Source organism: Corvus hawaiiensis, chromosome 15 (assembly GCF_020740725.1).
Source record: "Corvus hawaiiensis isolate bCorHaw1 chromosome 15, bCorHaw1.pri.cur, whole genome shotgun sequence".
Classification (NCBI taxonomy): Eukaryota; Metazoa; Chordata; class Aves; order Passeriformes; family Corvidae; genus Corvus; species Corvus hawaiiensis.
In genome coordinates this window covers 2,213,423-2,235,593 of record NC_063227.1, presented here as the reverse complement: position 1 = coordinate 2,235,593, position 22,171 = coordinate 2,213,423, and the positions used below count along the sequence as shown (strand labels likewise).

General features: G+C 46.8%; 1 protein-coding gene across 2 annotated transcripts in view; it reads right to left on the bottom strand.

Annotated features, from left to right (window-relative positions):
- Nucleotides 1-33: 33 nt before the first annotated feature.
- Nucleotides 34-22,171, bottom strand: part of UBTD2 (ubiquitin domain containing 2) — a 40,563-nt gene continuing 18,425 nt past the window's right edge. For both annotated transcript variants that reach the window (XM_048319932.1, XM_048319934.1), the window contains exons 2-3: nt 17,106-17,342; nt 34-574 (exon numbers count right to left, since the gene is read on the bottom strand). In XM_048319932.1, coding sequence (XP_048175889.1) covers nt 177-574; nt 17,106-17,342 — 635 coding nt within the window. In that variant the 3' untranslated portion in view covers nt 34-176. The remainder of the gene's footprint in view (nt 575-17,105; nt 17,343-22,171) is intronic.

Below are 22,171 nucleotides of genomic sequence, written 5' to 3'. Positions count from 1 at the left end.
CCCCAGAGGCCAGGTTACATTTTTATGTTTTTGCAGATCTCCATCACAGATGGAATTTTTGCTGGTCATTTCTTGCAACCCATCCACGAGCAGGACAACCCCAGAAGAAGAGAGGGCAGCGAAAACAAACCCCACAACAGAGACGCAGGAGAGAAGAATCCATAAACGAGCAGAAATCAGTTTTCCACCGGGGTGGGATTTGCTAAGGGCTGGCTCACAATGACTTGCACCACGTAGTCCTTTGGGATTTTCAGCTCCTCCAGTTTCATTTTGTCTGCCAGGGGCCTCCCAGAGAAGAACCAGCGCTGGCTGCCCGGCTCCACTCCCTCCACGGCGTGCAGCCGCCGCTTCATGTGGTACACGGTGTCCATGCTGCGGACCAGCAGCTTGAGGTCTTTGCCCGTGGACAGGCGCAGGCGGAGCTGGCACTCGTGCCCGGAATTGGGAGGGGGGTCAGGAATATCCAGAGTCTCCAGGTCACCCTTCTCCTCGATCATGTTGATGGGTGGGGCAAGGCAGTAGACGGGGAGCTGGTAGCGGTTGCCCAGTTCATCGTAACACTCCGTAAGAGCACCTTTAGGAGAGAAGAGGGGGAGAATGAGTGGGAATTCCTGGTACATTTAACACTGGAGTGTGGTCACTCTGGGAAGTTTTATCCTGCTGTTCAACCACCCAAGAGGTGAGGCCTGAATTCAGCTTTTAAAGGACCAGACAAAAATCATCAAAAAGCATCAATGCTCCATCTTTGCACACTTGGGGTTGAGATAAAAGCATCCCCTAAAAGCCAAACACTCCCCTCCCTCCAGATAAACTTCCAAAGCAGGGAGGAAGGATGAGGATGTGCTGCTGTCATTTCAAGGAGGAATCTTTCAGCAGCAGCATGGCCAAGGTTCAGGACACGCGTGCACCCAGCAAAGGCCACTTGGACCAATTCCAGCACGCTGACCCCGAGCTGTGAAAATGCAGGACAGCGCAGTGAAAGGAGCATTTTGAAACTTCTCAAACATTCCCAAATTGCTGAAATGGTTTGGTACAGGCCTCGTGTTTAGAGAGCACTGCCAGGACAAACAAACGCGGCCACCCAAGTCTGCGGCTCCATCGCCGCCACGGCAGCGGCGCCCAGCATGGATTTTGTATTTCCACAGCATCTCTGACTCCCACCTTCAAAGCCCTGGAGTGTCAGGAGGGATTTTTATTTCCCTGAACTCCCTTGGGATAATCTGGAGAACCTGGCTGTGAGCACAGGAATTCTAATACACGCTGAAGCATCAAATGAAAGCTGAGTTTTGCACAGTGTAACTTTATAAAATAGATTCCGGTTTATAAAATAGATTTTGAGCACTACCCTGGAAAAGCAGCACATTTTCCGGGCTGTTTAAAGAATTCAAGTGAGAGAAGGCTGAAAGCAGAGCCTGGCAAACTGAGGAAGCTGCATCCCAAACCCCAGCAGGAATCCCTTCTCTCTGTGGTTAAACCCCCAGCTTCTCCCTCTCTCCCCTGGTCTGAACTTACCTGTAGACCAAATTTCCACATTTTTGCCCCTAGAGGGGGCACAGTCACTTGCCAAATTACCCATCCTTGTGGAGCTGGGAATGTTTGAAGAGGAGCCAAGTCCTTGAGCTACAGCATATTAAAAAACCTCTTTGACTCTGTTCTGCACACCACAGCCAAGTGCTCCTTGTTAGAAACTAAGAGGTTTTTTTAGTTTGAATTTTTTTTTTGTGCTGACACTGAGTTGTCTTAAACTTTGCTGTTTGATCAGCAAAATTACCACAATATAAAATTATAACACAGGGAAATGTGGTGTCACCCAGCCCAGCATAACAGCAGCATCTTCTGCTGGGAAACTTTTGGACAGAAATCCTCTTTTTTTAAGGATAATTTGTGTTGGTGGAAACACACAGAGGAAATCAATAAAAAGATCAATGTCTTTAGGCTTTCTGTTTGTGCAGGTAGCACCAAGGCAGCTGTGCCCTGAGATTTATGAGAGAAAAACAAAGAAAAAAGGAAATAAAAAGATATAATTACATCAGCTCATTACAGTGTTTTACCATTAATGAATTTCAGAGCAAACCAACTTTTATCAAAGCTGTATTGGACCCAAACCCTTTAATGTTCTTTGTCATTTACAGACCCAAGCCTGAAGTTCCCACACTTCAGTTCTGTTTTACAACATTCATTTCACTCCTCATCGATTTGCTAAATGGCACAGGACTGAATTCCAGACATAGAAACAAGTTTGCTGCTAAAAAAAAGCCAAAATCCAAACCTCAACAGCCTTTCAATACAGCTAAAGCAGCTCAAATTTCTTCAAAAGCCACCTATGTTAAAAAGAATGCATCAGCTTTAGAAGAGCACCTCAAAGAGTTAATTTTAAATAACATGGGGGGAGCTTACTGAGGAATTTCTTCATCATTTATCTCGTCGCCCAGCTGAACTAACATCAAGGTCAAAGCTTATGCTATAAACACTGGATTCCTTAATCATCATCAGATAAGCAATATTAAAACAAATCCTCTCCAACAGCAGCTAACTTGGAGGTCTGTGGCTAAAAAGAAATAAATAGAAAAAAGACACAGCAGAGGAAAGCTCTTGCCAATAAAACCCCACAGTCCCATCCCAGACCAAGGAATGGTTTACAGCAAACTGGTAATGTAAGAACAGGTTATTGCAAACCTCACCAGTAATCCCAGTGTTCTGTTCATCCTGGTGAAAATGTCCCAAGTCCCTTCACCTGCCAATCAGGGGCTTTAGGAGCAGATCTATTGATTAAAGAAGGTGATTACTGAGAGCAGCAGCATCCCCTCCACACCAGCACTCTGCACCTGCTGAGGCCGAGCCACAGCTCCAAGGACAGGAGGTGCTGGGCCCCAACTCCAATGAATCCCAGAATTATTTTGGTTGGAAAAACCCTCCCAGCCCATCAAGTCCCAGCCTGTGCCCCATCCCCACCTTGTTGCCAGCCCAGAGCTCTGAGTGCCACCTCCAGCCCTTCCTTGGGCACCTCCAGGGATGGGCACTCCAAACCTCCCTGGGCAGCCCCTGCCAAGGCCTGAGCACCCTTTCCATGGGGAAATTCCTGCTGCTGTCCACCCTGAGCCTGCCCTGGCCCAGCCTGAGGCCGTTCCCTCTCCTCCTGTCCCTGTTCCCTGCGAGCAGAGCCCGACCCCCCCGGCTGCCCCCTCCTGTCAGGGACTTGTGCAGAGCCACAAGGTCCCCCCTGAGCCTCCTTTGCTCCAGCCTGAGCCCCTTTCCCAGCTGCTTCTCACAGGATTTGTGCCCCAGCCCCTCCAGGCACACCCAGCACAGTCCCCTTCAGCCACCTGACTCCCTCAGGCCATCACAGCTTTGGGTCAAGTGACCTTTGGGGAGCCTCACACCCTCCAAGGTGTCACAAACAGGCAGAACATGAGGGAGTGACACGGTGGAGCTCCAAAGTGAAGAATGGCTGAGTTAACCAGGAGTTAAGTGTGAGGTTGGTTGAAGTGATGAAGGCAAACACGAGTTATTGGAGAGAAGAAGTGATGGAATCACCCCCAGCCACCACAGCAAGGCCAATCCCACCAGCCAGGTGGCAGCTCTTCACCGAGGCACCACAGGAAATCAAACATCCCACCCAGCAAACACCTCCTAACATTGCTGTTCTACCTGAAAATCACATTTCTGATCCTTCCTGCAGGATGCATCAGCTTGGACCACACTCAGCTGGGAGCGGCACTAAAAGAATATCAAGCTTTTATGAGAAAGAGGAAAACAAGAGAGAAAGAAATATTTTTTCAGGTTTTTTCTGTTACTTAGGCAACCAGGGTCCTTCCAGCATAGAAAGGACGCAGCCTCCTTAAACCAGAGGAGGAAAAGGCAGCACAGAGCTGCTCAGAGCTGCAGGGAACAACCATCCCACAGCCCAAGTGAGCCTCATTTCCCTTCCCTGCTTCCCTTTCCCTCCCCAAACCAGAGCAGGTTCAGATGCCAAAGCCTGGAAGGTGAGGTGGTACTTGGGGAGTTTTCACTGCTGGATCATCCAAAGAAAGCCCTGGAAGGGGCAGATTCCAGGAGGAAAGGAGAGGGAAGGAAGGGTGGCAGACACGAAGATACAACGCAGAAACAACAGCAGATGGGATTATTTTAATGTTTCAGAAGTAACACCGGCTTGGAGAGTGAGGAATTCTGGAAGGCAAAGCTTCTTGTTGGTTGTTCTCCAGGTAGGAGACAGCTTGAGAATTTCAGAGAGAAAAATAAGCAGATGTGATCATCAAGCATAAGGAACGGGAACATTTTGAAATCAATTGCCTTGCAAGCCACAAAAAACTTTGTTTTATGAAGACTATTAGGATATTTCACTGGATTGGGAAGGGAAAACACGAAAATGGACTGGTTAAAATGCTGCTTCCACCCCTAAGCAACTCAGAGTTTGCACTTACTTATCCTCCTGCAGGACCAACAATTTAAGAGATCTCAATGGCAGGAAGGTCAACTTTTGCAGGAGTTATTAAGTCAAGCAAATATGGCCACACTCACCTGAAAACACGAAAAGTTTAATGCATTTGAAACGGCATTTTGGCATTTCCTTAAGCTGCACACCATCCTCTTCAGGAAAATTCTGATTTTCTGTTCATAAGGTGCCTTGTACTTTAAGTTTTAGAGCAATCCTGAGAAGCATTGCTCAGAAACAACCAAAACTTAAAAACTGAGCAGATTTCCATCTTTCTTTTTCCCCTTCTCCCAGAGAGATTTGCTGCAGGAAGAGAAATGAAGACAACACAACCCAAAATGTGGCGTTGCAGCGAGACGCAGCTAATTTAAGGAGACTGTCTGTGTATAACACATTTGCCCAAGGAACAGCTGGTTCAGTTGTTTTTCTGACTGAAAATCTCCATTCCAAAGCCAAGCTGAGCCTGGATTGCTGAATAAATTGGGAATAGTAGAGCTTTCACCTGTGGAGTATTGATTTGAACCCAACATAAATCACTGATGCCTGAAATTCAGTAGGAAAACAAAGGGGTCTCTGGGTCTGACAGCACAGAAATTGCTAGAGAGCAAAGATGAGGCAGAAAAGCTGAATTAGCTCTTCATCTTTATTAGCTGCTGATTCCAGGTCAGAGCTGGGAAATCCAAGATTTCATAAGGAAAAAAGTCCCTGTCCTGATGTGGGAGAGGTGGAAGGTGGCTCGTGCAGAACGGGAGCAGGGCTGGGACAAGAGCAAACACGCAGTGCTTTGTTCCACTCCCCTCCAAGCAGCCCAGACTGGGAGGAGTTCACACCAAAAAGCTCTTCCTGACTTAAAAACTGCTCAATGCATCCCTGGAAGTGTCCAAGGCTGCTGTTACCAACGTGGTTTTCCCATTTTCCAGAGGGAAATGTGTGGGAATACTCGTGCAAGCCAGTGCCTTGTACAGAGGACAGTAAGGCAGCTACAAGAATGAATGGTGTGGGGGAAATAAACTTGAGAATAAACCACCCCCCCGTGCTTCTTCCACCCGAAATTTCCATGGGTTATGCAAATTTTAACTGCCAGAAAGCTCCTGGACAAAGGTGCAATTTGGATGCTAAGCCCTGCTCTCATCTCCACCCTCCCTCTGTTACTCCAGCTCCTGAAAGGATGGGGTTTGCAGATAATGAGTATTAAGCATTTAATAATTCTCATTCCCAATTGCCTGAAAAACAGCTCTTCCATTATGGGAACATTATCAGTCTGGCTCCATTCCACGCTGGAGAACAACTCCCAGGGCCAGCAGGAGATCCCAGTGCTCCAGGAGCTGCTTGGTGGGCAGGAGCAGCTCATTCCCACGTGTGACAACTGGCACCAGACACGCAGGGACTGTGCTTGGCACATCACAAGGGGAAAGAGGGGAAAATAAAGAGTCTCCAACATCCTTCCCAACCCCAACAGTCCCAGCCAGCTGCCTTCCCTGCAATCACAGAGTGGTTGGGGTTGGAAGGGACCTCTGGAGATCCAGTCCAACCCCTGCCCAGGCAGGGTCACCTGGAGCAGGTGACACAGGGACGTGTCCAGGTGGGTTGGGGATGTCTCCAGAGAGGGAATCCCACAACTTCCCTGGGAAGGTGTTCCAGGGCTCTGCCACTCTCCATGGAAAGAAGTTTTTCCTCATGCTGTAATACCAAAAAAATACTTTTAAAGAGCAAATCCCAGTTGGAGAATCCAACCAAAGATCCCTCAGGTGTATCTAAGCCCTCCTGCTTCAAACTGAGAACAGCTCACCCTAATACAGGGCAGGTTCCTACATGAACTGATTGTCCAGAGGAATTGTGGATGCCCCATCCTTGGAAGTGTCCAAGAAGTTTCCCAGGCTGGAAAAAGCTGGGATAGTGGAAGGTGTCCCTGCCCATGGCAGGGGATGCAGTGGGATGAGTTTTGAGGTCCCTTCCAACCCAAATTTTGGGAAAAGCCTGCTGCACATATACCATGTGCATCACTGGGCTTCCTGATCCTCTCCCTTCAGCACAGCAGAGCACCAGCATCACTTCATTCATTAGCACTAATTAATTGAGCTGAAGGTGAAAGATAATTAACAATCTCCTAAAACAAATACATTTCTGCACTGGATGAATGAGCCACTTTTGTTGAGGTTTTAGCCCCAGTTCCCAGGTGTTCACCCCTTACTGTGCCCCATGTGCTGGAGCGGGGAGAGCGGAGGGATCAGCAGAGGGAAGAGGGATGGGACACTTTGGAAAGGGGGGCTCAGGGCCCTGAACCAAATCCTTCAAAATTTCTCTTAAAAATCCACACAAATGCCAACAACAGCAGTGGCAACCCTGCCAGAAGAGCTGGAATCTGTCACCCCACCTCGCTGACCTGATAGAAAAAGAGGGGAAAGCAGGGAAAAAAGGACCCACACCAGAAGTCTCCAACCTTGCCAGTAGTGTAACTTCCACACATGAGCTAATCCTTCCCTAATACAGCTTTACTAGAGCTCAAATACCCCCAGTCTGTGCAGTTCATCGGGTTCCCATCACTGGGGTTGATAAATAAAGTAATTAGGCATTAATGCTCGGTAGTTGTCATGTTAACAACACCGTATGTACTGCCACTTCCATATCCCTGTAAAACTTGGATCTAATCTTGCATGGAAGTAACAGCTTCCAAGAGATATTCCATCAGGGTTCAAAGATGACAAGTCATTTTACTAATGAAGTATTCATCTACTACTCTGCTTTGCATGTCATGAAAATAGATGCCTGTCTAGACAGGCTTCTTAGATAAAAATGTAAAAATAAAATGGTTGGGAAAAGAGCTGCTCTGTGTACCCCCTTCGTTTACATTTGCTGTTCTGCATTATCCAGCTTCCTCAAGGGGCTGGAGGGTTTTGGAGGAGAAAAAGAAAGCAGAATATCATCATCACCTGAGGCTGCACTGCACTCCTCCAAGCACAGCGACCCTGGCAGTGTTTAAAGGCCCCAGGTCACCTGTTCAGGGTGAAGCTGAACTCAGATTTACAGAAGTTGTCACTGCCTTAGTTACCATTGATTTTTTTAGTCTGCTGTTCCCATAAATCCAGAGTGAGCACCTGGCACTCAGCATCCCAAATCCCTTAACTAACGTGGTTCCAATGGAAAACCAAATGGGAGGTTAAAATTAAGCAGGGATAGAGATTTCCTTTTTCTTGCCAGCCACAGACAGACACAGATTTTGTCCCTGGAAGTCTACAAAGTGCCACGTCCTCTCCTTCCTTGGACACCTCCAGGGATGGGCACTCCAAACCTCCCTGGGCAGCCCCTGCCAAGGCCTGAGCACCCTTTCCATGGGGAAATTCCTGCTGCTGCCCACCCTGAGCCTGCCCTGGCCCAGCCTGAGGCCGTTCCCTCTCCTCCTGTCCCTGTTCCCTGCCAGCAGAGCCCGACCCTGCCTGGCTCCAACCTCATTCCAGGGAATTGTAGAGAGAGAGGAGGCACAGCCTGACCATGACTCGTTGGGATGTTCCATTAGCAACTGGTGACCACAGAACTCGAGCAGCTCCACCTCCTGTGCACTCCAGGCAGGGAGTTCAACCTCCAAACAATCCCCTGCCCACCGGTGCCCACTCAAAATGAGATTTTGGACAGTTTAATCTGAGCTCCAAGAGGATCTGGAAGGAAATTTGTGCTGACACCGCACTTATTAAAGCTCCAGGTACAGCAGCAGCAGCCCCTCAGACTGAACACCAAAGCAAATGTTGGCTTTGATGGGAGTGTGGAGAGCTCTCCCAGCTGTTTGCAAGGACAACAAGAGGTGGAAAACTCCTAAAACTAAACAACTCTCCCCAGCACCTACCTGTGTGCAACAGGGGAGAGAAAGCAAGCACAGAATGACCCAAAGGTTTGCCCTGCACTTCTGTTCTGCCTGCTCCCGAACTCCTGTATCCCTGTGCTGGCATTCCAAGACCTGCTAATGAGCCTGGAAGTCACTCATTTGCATGCTCAGTCTCCAAGGATCACCAGCAAAAATGTGAAAGGCTCCAGGGAGGTCAAGCAGCCTGACACGATCCCACATTAGTGCCCACATCCTAAAATCAAACCACAACACAAGGCTGGTCCGAGCTGTGGGGGCGGAGGGGATTAAAGGAGGTCACAGGGGAGATTTGAGGCAGCAGCGTCGCTTTATTTGCTCCTCACCTCCAAGGTGCTTCTCCTTCAGAGGAAATAAAATAAAAAAAGTAAATAAAATAAACAACTAAATTCATGATTAAGCACAAAGGTGGAAGATTGAATGTTGGTGCTGCCCCTGAACGTGCACTGAGCAGAGGCTGCACAGATGGTGAGAGCCCAGAAAGGTTAAAAATTCGAGGCCTTGCTGTAGCTGTGACCTTCTCTACAAACCTTCCTTGATCACTCAGGAATTATTAAAAACACCTCAGAGGTTTCATTGTTCCTGTGTAATGCCAAGGATAGAAACCCAGAGTTCATTTTGCTGCAGATAAAGCTACAAACCAAACACTGCTTGCTCTGGGCTGGGCTCAGACGTGGTTCAGCAAAAAAGCAAAGCCCCACTGGGCTTCTCAGTGATAACTGCCAGCAAAAAGCAGCTCCCAGCTCTAGGTGCAAGCAAAGCCAGGAAAATTCTTAGAAATGAGGATTTTTCCAGAGGTCAAGTTGTCTGTAACACACACCCACTGAAGCCTAATAATGACTCAAAGTTATCAGCCTGAGGTATTTATCAAAGGAGGCTGCGGGAGATTTAACAATACTGAAATACCTCCTGAGTGCTGCCCATCCAGGTAGGATTTCCTCAGCCATCACCTGCCCCTAAAATGTTAAAGGGAGAAGCCTTCTGGGGCTCAGACACTTCTGTGTCTATATAGGCAAACTATTTTGCCTTGGCTTTGGAGAAAAGTTACCATCTTATTATTTATATTCCTGAAGCCAAACCAGCAGAAGAAGCCAAATGTTTTGGCCACAATCAGCTGGAGATGATGGAGGAGGAGGAATGGGATGGGCCAGGAGCAGGTGAGACACCCTAGGGCTGGCTGAGCCCCTCATTTACCAACCTGAGGACACCAATTCCTCCAGGAACGCCAAATTTACTGCAAAACACAATTCCAGAAGCCAGCAAAGCCACCCCTGGAGAACTCTCACTGGAATCTTCAGGGAGGAACACATTTTAAACTTCATTTCCCACTTCCATTTTAAACACTTCACATTTCTTCTCCTCATTTCCCAAGCAGACAGCAAGGCAGATGAAGCTGATAGCCAATTCCCCCACTGTAAGCAGCCAGTAATGGAGTAGAAGTCCACTCCTGGGGAATATTTAATAAACCAGACATCTTGTCCTGACCACTATCAGATACCACAGGACTATTATTCACTTCAGGCAGACACACTCCTCCCTGGAACATCTGCAGCACCCAGACCAACAAGCAGCTTCTCACACGAAGAATTTGAGATGTTCTTTTGTCACGTGGGTTTATTCTGAGCATCTCATGGCCAGTTTGGGTTTGTTGCTTTGGCTTTTTTTCCTTAAAGGAATTAGCTGCAATTTTCTGGTCATGCATTAATAGTTAAAAAAAAAGCCAACCAAAAAGAGCATTTCTAAAAGATGTTGCACAGTCATCCTCCCCACACCAGAAAACACAAACTGAAACCAAAGACAGGAAACAGAGAGGCAAGAGCTACAGGGGAAGAGACTCGAGAAGAGTCCAAGCAATTATGTTGACAAAGCTCCTCAAAATACCTTTGAAAACACAAGAGCAGAAGTTAAAGATATTTAAGGAAAACAACTGGAGGATGGAGCCATAAGTGGGGTTTTTATTTGAAGGGTTGAGAGTTTCTAACCTGCACTTAGATATATAAATATTTCAGCCAGCCACGATTGCTTTGCATCCTGAGGATTTGATTCATTTTCCTTCCACTTGAAGAAAACATTGGGAATTCAGCATCCCTCAGAAAGGATGTGGAGATCTATTTAAAAAAGTATTAATCACAGCAGAAATGATGGAAAGCAGCATCTTCATTGGAGGAGGCTTTGAGGAAAGTGATTCTTTTCCAAGCTTAGGAGGAATTTGGTGAAGCACAGCAACACAGCACATCCTTCACTAGAACCAGGGCCACTTCCCAAGGGGAATGAGCCACTTTTCCAGGGGGGATGGATGTGGAAAATGCCAAGAATCACCGAGGTAAGAGACAGCAGAGGAGGAGGAGGAGCTGCCACTGTGCCCCGAGCAGGCTGGGGGAAGCTGGAGCAGGGGTAATTCCACAGCCAGGCAGGGAGCACTGGGCCTGGAGGTGAAGATCCCTCATCCAGGTGGAGCCTCCTAATGAAAGGCAATTCCTGTGCCTGGGCACTGAAAGAGGCAGAGCCTTTGGGAGATTTCTCCTCAGCAGGAGGCACTTTGTGAGGAGCCAGGGCAGCCAGAGCGTGTGGGGCTGCTCTGGGAAATGGATTTTGGGATGAGCTGGAGTCCCCCACACTGGGAAATGGATTTTGGGATGGGCTGGGCTCCCCACTCTGGAAAATGGATTTTGAGATGAGCTGGAGCCCCCCACTCCGGGAAATGGATTTTGGGATGAGCTGGAGTCCCACACTCTGGGAAATGGATTTTGGGATGAGCTGGGCTCCCCACTCTGGAAAATGGATTTTGGGATGAGCTGGAGTCCCTCACACTGGGAAATGGATTTTGGGATGAGCTGGAGTCCCCCACACTGGGAAATGGATTTTGGGATGGGCTGGGCTCCCCACTCTGGAAAATGGATTTTGGGATGAGCTGGAGTCCCTCACTCTGGGAAATGGATTTTGGGATGAGCTGGAGTCCCCCACTCTGCAAAATGGATTTTGGGATGAGCTGGGCTCCCCACTCTGGAAAATGGATTTTGGGATGAGCTGGAGTCCCCCACTCTGCAAAATGGATTTTGGGATGAGCTGGAGTCGCCCACACTGGGAAATGGATTTTGGGATGGGCTGGGCTCCCCTGCTGCTTGGCAGGAGCCCAGAGGAGCAGAGCACACCCAGCAGTGCCATGGCAGGGTTTCTTGTCACACTTGTCCCTGTCCCTGTGCTGCAGAGCGAGGCCATGACACGACTGGAACCACCAGGGTGGCCAAAATTGAGGTGCCAAGCAGCAAAACCGGGATGCAGCTCCCACCCCTCTTCCAGAGGATCCACGGGTGCTGTGAGGCAGGAAGGGATTAAACCAGCCTGGGGGCAGGTTTATGAAAGCTTGACTCAGTGTATTCACTCCCCATTTCAGTCAAGCTAAGCCTACAGAGGGGACTTGACGTCAAGGTGGTTTAAAATAGACATTGATGTGTAGAAGAAAAACCAAAATAAAAGCACTCTCCTAATGCACACAGGGCCTCAGTGCCAGCAGCAGCGTGGCTGCTTCCTTACAAGACAGCAGCAATTTTGGGTTTTAATCCCTGCCTTTTGGGTGTGTTTTTTTTAACTGAAGTAAAAACAAACCAGAAAAACCTTCCCTCCAATAACTGCTGTCTCCTGAGCAGAGTTTAGGCAAAAAAAAAACAACCCAAAAAGCAACAAACCAGGAGGCTCAGCTGTAAATTTGATGATGTTCACTACAGATTTTAGAGTTTCCTTCACTTTGATGGCCTGCATTTTCCTCTGAGTACTACTGCTGATCATACTGACAGACATGCTTTGATAGTCCGACCTCCCAAAGCTTTCGTAACTCTGCTGAAATCTAAAATTAGACAGCCACAGTCACCAAAATATCATTCACTCCCCTTTTAAAGGGGCTTTAGGGAAAGCTGAGCGAGTATTTGGGGTCCTCACAGAAAAACACACTGTCCAACAACGTTCCACGTGCGTGGAGAGAATGTAAACCATAAAAAATACCATTTTTAATGAGAATTAAAAAGCCTCTTGAGACAAGCAAGCAATTCCTACAGCTTCAATTCCCAGCAATGGACACAGCACTTGTCAGGGACGAGAGGAAGAAAAACCACAAGGACCTCGTGGCTTTAGGGGCAGCAGTTCACAGGGGATTCAATTTAAATGCTAAAGATGCCCCAGCAAAATTCACAGGACAGATTCACTCCATCACCAATTCATCACTACAACAGGTGAGTCCAATATTGGCACCACACAAAAAGCTCTGCAAAGTCACACAGTTCCACTTCTGGAGCCACTGAATTTCCAGGAGCCATCCATGAAATGGTCAAAAACCTCCTGTATCAATTTGTGGCAGATATTTCTGAATGACTGTGCAAATTTAAATATCAATGCTTGGCTTGCTGGGCTGGGAGCACACACTGACAGCTCAGTTCTCAATGGAAAATAAAATAAATGGACTCAATAAATGGAGATTTTCATCAACATAAATAAAAATGGAGTTTTCAACATAGCAAAGGGCAACTTTTTATATTGACTACAACTGGTGAGTGTTAAAAACACCCACAACCCAAACCTGACGGTGGGGTGCCCATCCCTGGAGGTGTCCAAGGAACAGATTCCAGGGAATTACGTGTGTCTCCTGGAAATTAGGCAGCTCCAGAGGTGGAATTCTGTAATTCTGCTTTTTGTGTGAAGGCAATATTGGACTTACCTGTTGTACTGATGAATCTGTGATTGAGAGAACCTGGGGGTGGCACTCAGTGCTCTGGTGACAAGCTGGGGACTGGTCACAGGTTGGACTCGATGGTCTTGGAAGTGTTTTCCAACCTCAGTGATTCTGGGATTGCGTGTGATTGAATTAGTAGAGTTTTGCTGGAATTAGGAATTTGGGGGACACACACCATGCCTTCCCCACACTGCTACTCTTGGCTTTGAGGGGGTTTTTTGTTGTTATTTAGGACTTTTTTAAAGCTTTTCTATTTATTATTTCCGCCAAAGGGGAAGAAACTGCTCTATTCAGAGTGGGAACATTTCAGAAATGTCCTTTACTTCTCCCCAGCATCGCAGTGAAATATTCCCACCCCCACTTTTCAGAGTCTCAGCACAACTGAAGAGCCAGAGCTGCCAGGCTGCTCCCTGGAAAAGCCACAGGAGCTATGTCTGAAGGCACAGAAAAGTTGAAAGCTCAGCAGAGAGACCCTTTCATCACTCAAACAGCACTGAAGGAGTTAAACCCCAAAATCCAGAGAACTCTGCAGCGGCAGGTGAAGTGTCCATGCTGGAATTTATTGCCTCCAACTGATGAGTGTTAAAAACACCCAAAACAACCCAAAGCTGAGGGTGGAGTGGCTTTAAGGGTAAAGGTAACCTGAACTTTATTACCTGTTAAAGGTAACCTGCATTTTATTACAACTTCCCCCTGTAGAAATGGAGTTTTTCAAATCCAGTTTCTGTTTTAGCAACCAAGCAAAACAATGCCAGGTCTGCAAATCTGCAATCTCTGAGACATTAAACCCCAATATCCTGGGAGCTCTGCTGCAGCACAGCAAGTGTTCCATCCTGGAATTTCAAAACTCCACCCCGGCCAGATTGCAATTAATATTAACGACTTGCAGGCCAAGTTCAGCTCAACATTAACATTATAATAAAATACTACACACTCCAACATTTCCTGTTTGATAGCTGAGAAGTGTGGAAAACTCTTCTTCATTAAATTTAAACGGACTCATTAATAAAATAATGGAAGATGTGCTACTTTAAGACAGGAGGAGGAGAAAAAAAAAAAAAGTATAAATCGGCCATAACGTTATTTCTATTTTTAAATCCATCCCACAGAGTCACCCAAGATAGATGAGAAGTGCTAAGCCCATCCCACAAGCTTATTTATTTATTTAATACTTCTTACATGCTATTTTTACCAGCAGAAGCCAGCAAAAGACATCCATTAGAAAAATTACCCTGGTGAGAGTTTTCCTCACACCAGACAAGTGACAGATCTGGCTGAAAGCAGCCTCAGAAGAGATGAGGTGGGTTTTTTGGGTTTTTTTTCCCCTCCCTTTCCTGTAGGATTCTGGAATAAAAAAGCAATTTTATTTTTGCAGCATCAGCTAAGCCCGAGTCTCTATCTGCAAAATCTGTATCTGTCAGTCCTTACTCACTCCCCAGCCCCCTCTCTTCTCACTCCTCCACTTCCTGCAAGGTTTCATTTTTCTCAGGAATCCGTGGCTTGAGCACAGTAGGGACAGTCAAATGTGGACATAGGGCTGAGGTTTGGGGTTTTTTTAAGTCTCTTGTTGTACACACAGCAAGTGAATGAAAGGAAACACCACAGCCCCTGGCATTGCAGCGTTTTGCAGACATCCTTTGGGAGAAGACAAAAATTAGTGAAAGATCTTTCATTTTTTACATAGACTTAAAGGAATTTATCCAGCAAATGTGGGGTTTTCTTAGGAAAATATTTTGATTCCTATCACAAATACAGAGCACTGAGTGCCACCTCCAGGAATTCCTTGGGCACCTCCAGGGATGGGCACTCCAAACCTCCCTGGGCAGCCCCTGCCAAGGCCTGAGCTCCCTTTCCATGGGGAAATTCCTGCTGCTGTCCACCCTGAGCCTCCCCTGGCCCAGCCTGAGGTTTAATTTTCATCCAAACTCTGCTACAGAAGACAGAGCCTGGTCAGGTAAAGAGCTCCAGACAAAAGAAGTGGGTAGAGAAGGTGAATTTTAGAAGTGCCACTGGTCCCCTGCCACACTCTGGGTCCCCACGCAGAGCCCAGGGCAGGGTGGGAATGACCACAGCAGCTCCATGGGGAAATCCGATGGAATATCCACAGGATCTGATCCTGCTGCACACACCACAGCTGCACTTCTTCACTGCTATTTTCCCTTCATTCCAACTTCTGCCCAAAATGAGCTTTTTGTAAACAAAACCCCAGAGGTTGTTGGTGTCACTCAGCACAAGGAGAGACCATTTTCTCTACCTGGCCAGAGAAAAGCTCAGTTTGCTGACAAAAGGCATCCCTGGGTCCATAAATAAAGGATTTGATTCATCATCTATTCATATCTGGCACTAACAATGCCTGATGACTGAGGAATATTTGAATCTCTAGAAGCAGCAGCTTTCTCTGGAGTGGGAAGGTCACACTGCATGGAGACCTGTGCCAACAGCTGATGCACAAAAGGGTCACAATTTTGAATAAAAAGCACACAATGCAATACCAAAAATCCCCAGTAAACATCCACATCCTGGGTGAAAAAATCTAAATATTCTCTCTGTTTGGAATTCAGCCTCAAGCCAGGCCTGGCTTGGGCAGCAGAGCCTCTGATACAGCTTTGATTTCTGAGTTCTTTCGGAGATATTCTGAATATTCTGCATGTGGGCCTTAGAAAGCAGATTATAACCTGCCAGCAGTAGGCAGCACTTGAAACAAACTGCTGAAAAAACAAATTTAAGAGTTCACATCCATTTTCTTCCAAATCTGGGAGCCTTGAAACTCCACATTACACATCCTGTCTTCTCCTGAGACACACAAGGGGCTCCCCTCTGACCCCAAAGCCAGACTGGAACTTCCAGGCAGGATTAAACTGCTCCAACTCTGCCATTTCTTAAAATCCTCCCTCACAGTTATGCCACTCTAACAAGAGGTAGCAGAGTCTCAACGTGCCAAACACCTTCTTCATATGCCATAAATTTAATGTTTTCCCCTCAAGTGCTGCTCATCTGTGCTCGTGCAACATTTCAGCTGAATGCACAACCCAACACTGCCAAAACAGCTCGTTAATGGGGGCTCATCAAATTCATTAGAGAAATAATATCCCCTCTTGCTGCTCCTGGTTCCAAATCTTCATTTATTAAGAGAATTCTGTTTTTACCAGTCTCTTGTATGGCCAAAAACAGGCTCAGACCCTCCCAGAGAGGAACTTTCCCACATTAAAGACAATTTTTGAGGGCTGAGCTGCAGCCTGATGTGAGGAAGAGACCCCAGGGAAAGGTAACCTGTGTTTTACTCCACCTTCCCCATATATAAACTGAATTTTCCTGGCACCTACTATTTCTATTTTAGCAACTAAAAACAATGCAGCAACTCCCTTAGGTCTGCAAAAATGCAATCTCTGAGTTATTCATTATTTCCATTTATCTGAATGGTGACTTAAAATAATCAGTAACTTCTTGTCAGCCCCCTCTCACTGTATTTCTATTAGGAATATGGGGGAATGATTAATTTCAGAGTTGTGGAGTGAGGGAAATAATAGCTTGAAAAAAAACCCCACCCAGCAGAATTCTGAGTAACAAAACAAAGGGGAAAGTACCCAAAATACGAGCTAGCAGTTTATCTCACACAGGATCTAACAGCAGACTGCCAGCCCCAAATTTTTGGGAAATTTTTCCAAACTCTTCAGAAGAGAAACTTTAAAAAATCCCCAACAGTTCAAGTGCCAAAGAAACCCATAAAATCAAGAGGGGAAAAATAATCTACTTCCTTACAAAGAGAAGCTGGAAAAAAAGTTATGAAAATCGTGCCTTGGAGCATCCAGGTGTTCCAAGAGATTACAGCAAGTCCCAGGAGCTGCCCATAAAGATCAGCCTCAAACTGAGTATTCCCCACGGACCAGATCATCCATTCCAACTGCAGGAACTCTAAAAAAAAAAAGCAGATTTTCTTGGTCCCTCTATACGTGCTTGGAAACTCCAACCAGGAACACACCCACAGTGAAACCCAGATATTTTAAACCATTCCATCCACTGATTTTTGGGGTAGAAACATCATTATTTCAACCTGTTCCCCCTTTCTGGGAGGCCACGTCCTCCCGAGCTGCACCTACCATGTGGTAGTGTTATGTTTGCACCATCAATGATTGCTTGTGCCAGTTCGTGGTCGTTGCTCTCGAAGGCGTGGGCAGCAGCCTTGAGGGCATCCCAAATCTCCTTGCGGCCCTCGAAGGCCGGGGCTGTGTCCCAAAACTCATCCCTCTTACTGCGGAGCTGCCCGTCCGTCATGGGGTAATCGCTCTTCCATTTGGGCTTCTCTTTCTTCAGCGGTTGGTTACGACCGAGAGCCACTGTGGGGGAGAAAGGGAAAGGGGAATTCATCGAAAGAACAGCACCAAATCAGCTTTTGGTTATTTTGTTTAGGATTTACAGAGCTGAGTTTGCTCCCAGGCAATCCTCGGTGTTGTTGGTCGCCTCCCAAGTGATGCAGCAAGAGGGGCGTTATTTATACAATGCTCATTCCAATTTTCATTTATTAAGAGAATTATGTTTTTACCAGTTTCTTGTATGGTCAGAAACAGACTCAGAGTCTCCTCAATCTTCCCAAGAGGTCAAACCACCTTGGAGCTTAGGAGAAGGGAGGTGATGTGGATGTGGGCCATGCAATTGTCCTTTGCTACTTTTAATTAGGATCTGACCTTGGTTTTGTGCACATGTATCCTCCTGCTTGCTGATTTCCCGTGGAAACCCAGGAATCCATCAGGGTTTAAACAGAATTTACCTCCTCCTCAATAAACACAAACCTATTTGTTTTGCTTTATCTACAGCTATTTTTGTGTAATGGCCACTTGAAGGTAATCGCACAGGTATAAAGTTGATAGATTAAAACTCCCTGCTCACTTCCCCATCAGTGCCTGGTGTTGGAGCAAGAGATTCCAAGTTCACAGAAAACCCACAGGAGGTTAAGCCATACACCCAAAAAAGGTTTAACCTTATTCAATCTGACCCCACATGACCAAAGAATTACCTCCTTCCTTTGATAACTCAGGATGGCAGAGTCTGTGAACGTGGGGTGTAAGTCATGGAAAAGAGGATTTTGTGAGGTGACATTGCCACCTAGGCACAGGAATGAGCTTTCTTTAGATTAAAAAACATCGGAGAATGCTTTGGGTTGGAAGGAACCTTAAAGTCCATCCAGTGCCACCCCCTGCCACGGGCACCTTCCACTCGCCCAGGGTGCTCCCAGCCCCGTCCAACCTTAGACACTGCCAGGGATGGGGCCACACAGCCAAGAATTTCTTCCTCATACCCAGTCTGAACCTATTCCCTGTCAGTGAGAAGCCATTCCCCCTTGTCCTGTCACTCCAAGCCCCTATAAAAAGCCTCTCTCCATCTTTCCTGCGGCTCCTTCAGGCACTGCAAGGCCACAGTGAGGTCACCCCAAAGCTGCTCCTCTCCAGGCTGAACAATCCCAGCTCTCGCAGCCTTTCCTCCATCCCTCCAATCCTGGTGGCCTCCTCTGGAGGATTTGCACAGAAACAAAGTCAGCTCCTAATTAAAAGTAGCAAATGACAACTGCATGGCCCACATCCACCGACCCCAGCTGTCCCTCCAAATCCCACGCAGAACCCAACAATAATAAACTTCTGAATCCTTTCAAGTGACCACAAACACTTAATTGCTTTTTGTTTCCACGGGATTGCTTCCATTTGCTTTTCAAAGCAGTGCTGACCGTTTAGCAGATTTCAGAGCAGCAAACCCCAGTGTTTACAAAACACCAAGTTTCCTGGCAGAGCCCAGCCTTTCCCAGTCCAAAGCCCAGCTGAGCACACGCAGCCTGGGAGATGCTGCTGGGGCAGCCTCAGACAGTGGGGAGGGAGGCAGCCCTGCACGCATTAAACACTGGATATTCTGAAATTGCAAAAACATATGGGGGAAAACACTCCAGCAAGGAATTGTTTCCTTATTACGGCTTAGCAGCCAGAGCATGAAATCTTCAGCCAGACACAACAGGACACTCTTAAGAAATTTGGGTCAGCGGGCATCTTTCTTTCCATTCCGCTTTAGCTCACATCTGTTTGCACGTGCACTCGGTGAATGCTGGTTTCTCCCACGGGGCCCTCTCCTTGTCCCCAAACATGAATTATGGAAGCAGGTTAAAGGCACTTCCCGCAGCCCCACTGCAAATCCAACAGCCCATTCCTCTCCCTGCTTCCCACTGTGCCCAAGACAGCACTCAGATTTATTGCTCCTCACTCCACAAGAGGCACAGATCCTCACAGCCTCCAAGAACTCCTCCCTGGAGATCCCATCCTTCCTACACAGACAGCAGTGATGATAAACCCAGTGATAAATTCATTTTTTCCTCAAGCTGGAAGGAAGAGTGGTGGAATAAAGTGGCGCTAGAAATGGCTCAAAAGCCAAATCCACTCTACCAAGCCATCCATCTCAGGACTAAGCCTTTAAACACGATGTGGCTTCACCACAAGCCAGTATTTAAAAAGGTCTTTGGCGTGTTTATCGTTTATTAGAAGTGCTTCAAGGATCCCCAAAAAGCTTTATGCCTTTCCTGAAGAAATATTCCTCTCTTTAGCTGTGTGGATAGATGGGGCAGAAAGGATGCGAGAAACTTGGGACATGTAAAAAAAATCATGTGTAAAAGGGCCCAAATATTTCTCTTTCTAGGCCATGTTTTAGTCACCAAAGCAAAACATGAGAATTTCTACAACCAAACTTTTGGACCACATCAAAGGACTTTCCCTTTTCTGTTAACAAAGCTGATAAAGAAACAAACATCAACAGTCGGAACCACTTTAAAGTATTTACAGTGTCAGTTTTCTATTCCTCACTTTGGAAGGAAATTAGAGCTCAAAAGGAAACCTTGACTTCATTTAAGACCATACACATCAGAGGCACCACCAGCTTGCAAGATCCAGAAGAGAAAGCAGCGTCCCCATTAATTTTTCATCTTACATCACTTCGACATGAGTAAGAAATTATTAATACCCTGCTCGAAAGCAGGAATTGTTTTATAAATGCCAAGAAAGCACGTTCTCTCTGAAGCAATTCTCAAAGTCACCATCTCAGCAGAGGGCAATGGTTGGTATTTTTGGCAAGGGATTTATTTAGAAGGGAGTGTGGAAATCAGTGCCAGTCTACTTTTCAAAAAGTAAAAGATCAGCAGCGACACTCCACAATAAGTTAGGTTGTTGTTCCAACAGTTCAGGCGTGCAGGTGGTGCTGTGCACGGCAAAGAGGGGTAAGAAATTCACAGAATTGAGGTCGGAAAAGTCCTCCCAGCCCCTCAAGTCCAAGCTGTGCCCAATCCCCACCTTGTCCCCAGCCCAGAGCACTGAGTGCCACCTCCAGGAATTCCTTGGACACCTCCAGGGGTGGGGAGTCCAAACTTCCCTGAGCAGCCCCTGCCAACATCTGCTTGAAAAGGTGATGATGATGGATCACACACTGGACAGAAGCTCTTGGGGTTCTTTTCCAGTCTTAATGATTCTGTTTAACACCTCAGAGTGACCCCAAACCAGTGGCACACGAGCCATGGGCTGCTCCTGTGCCATCTGTAGGATTTAGCAGCCTAACCTGTTTTCCCTTCACAGGCAGAGTGCTACCCTGGGATCCTCGAGGCAGCTACTCCTGTCTGCCCCACTGAACTCCTGGCAATCAACAAAGTCGTCTTTTTCAGAAGGAAAAATGTATTTCTCCAATCCTTGCAGACTGTTTTATAACCTGAATTGTAAATGTATTTCCCTTCCCCGCAGCTTCCCATCAAAGCAATGAATCTGTAAGGTTATCTGCGCTCCTTTTGAGTGAGCTTATGCAGATAAACCCAGATATTTAAATCAGTTTCTCAACAGAATGTCAAAAATGTCTATGTGGAAGTTCTTTTGAACAGCTGGTGTGTTTGTTACATCGCTATCACTGTGGATATCACTGTGGATATCACTGGTGCCTCTTCCGAGGGCGACCAGATGAGCAGGAGCAGCTGCTACCACAAGATTCTGGTATTAAAAACCAATATCCAGCTACACAATCCATAATTCCTAATTTATACACCCCTGAACTACAGCACTCCATCATCAAACTGGGAGTATTTCAGCCTCAAAGGGTTTTCTGTCAAATCAAACACCACAAAGCTCAGCCATGGGACAGCTCAGAGCTCCAGAGAAGGGCAGGATCTCTGCTTCAGGTGTGACCTGGATCTTCCTCCTCCCCAGTTTCTGCCCTGCCAGGTAACCCTGTATGAGACCCCACACCTGGAACAGCCCTGAAGCAGCTGAGCTAAAATCCTAATTATTTGTGGAAACACCTCTGCTGTCATCAGCCTTACGTGAGCTTTTCCCTCCCACCCCATTCCTTCAAGCATCTTTCACCTATTTCTAAAAATAAAAGTTAGGACGTAAATTTGGCTGTTCAATCCCTGCAAGTGCTCCACAGCAAATTCCTTCCTTTCCCTTGGAAACACAAGCATATGTTGCTTGCAGCATTAGTCCTTTACAGCTTTTGTAAAAAGCAAGGAAACCAGCCCAGTCTGGTGGTGGAAAAACTTCCAGGCATGCAGAACCCACCCAGGGCATGGAAAACCCAGAAGGAGACACCTGGACTGGACATGGTCCACTTTAGGCTGTTGATCTCCAAGGATTCAGCAGCAGCTGCATCCTGGAATTACAAGAACAGGGCCTGGCTGTGCTTCCAAATCCCTGCAGATTTGTGGGAAGATGGACACATAACCAGAAAGTACTGGGCAGGGGCACTCCATTGGTGGGACACGAGTTTAAGAGCAGACACAGGCAAATATTCCCAGATCAAAATGGGGAAATGTTGTAACAGGACAATCTGGCAAGACCTGATAATATTTTCTTTTTTTTCTTTGTCTTGATTAAGAAAATATCCAAGAGATGAAGCCAACTGCTTAAGTGGTGAGAGCTGGAAAAGATCTGGAGTGACGCGTGAGGAAAGGAGCAGGAATGCCCAAGAAAAGGATAAAAATCACCACGACAATCTCTTGAATGGGAATGAGACGTTCAGGAGCTGCTGTCAGTGCAAAAGATGGGATTTGAGGGCTGTCCATGGGAAGAGGACAGAAACGATGAACTGTGAAGGGAACAACACAGACCAAGAGCTGCACAGGCCAGGGAGGAGAACAGCCAGGTCCTGTTTGGTTTGA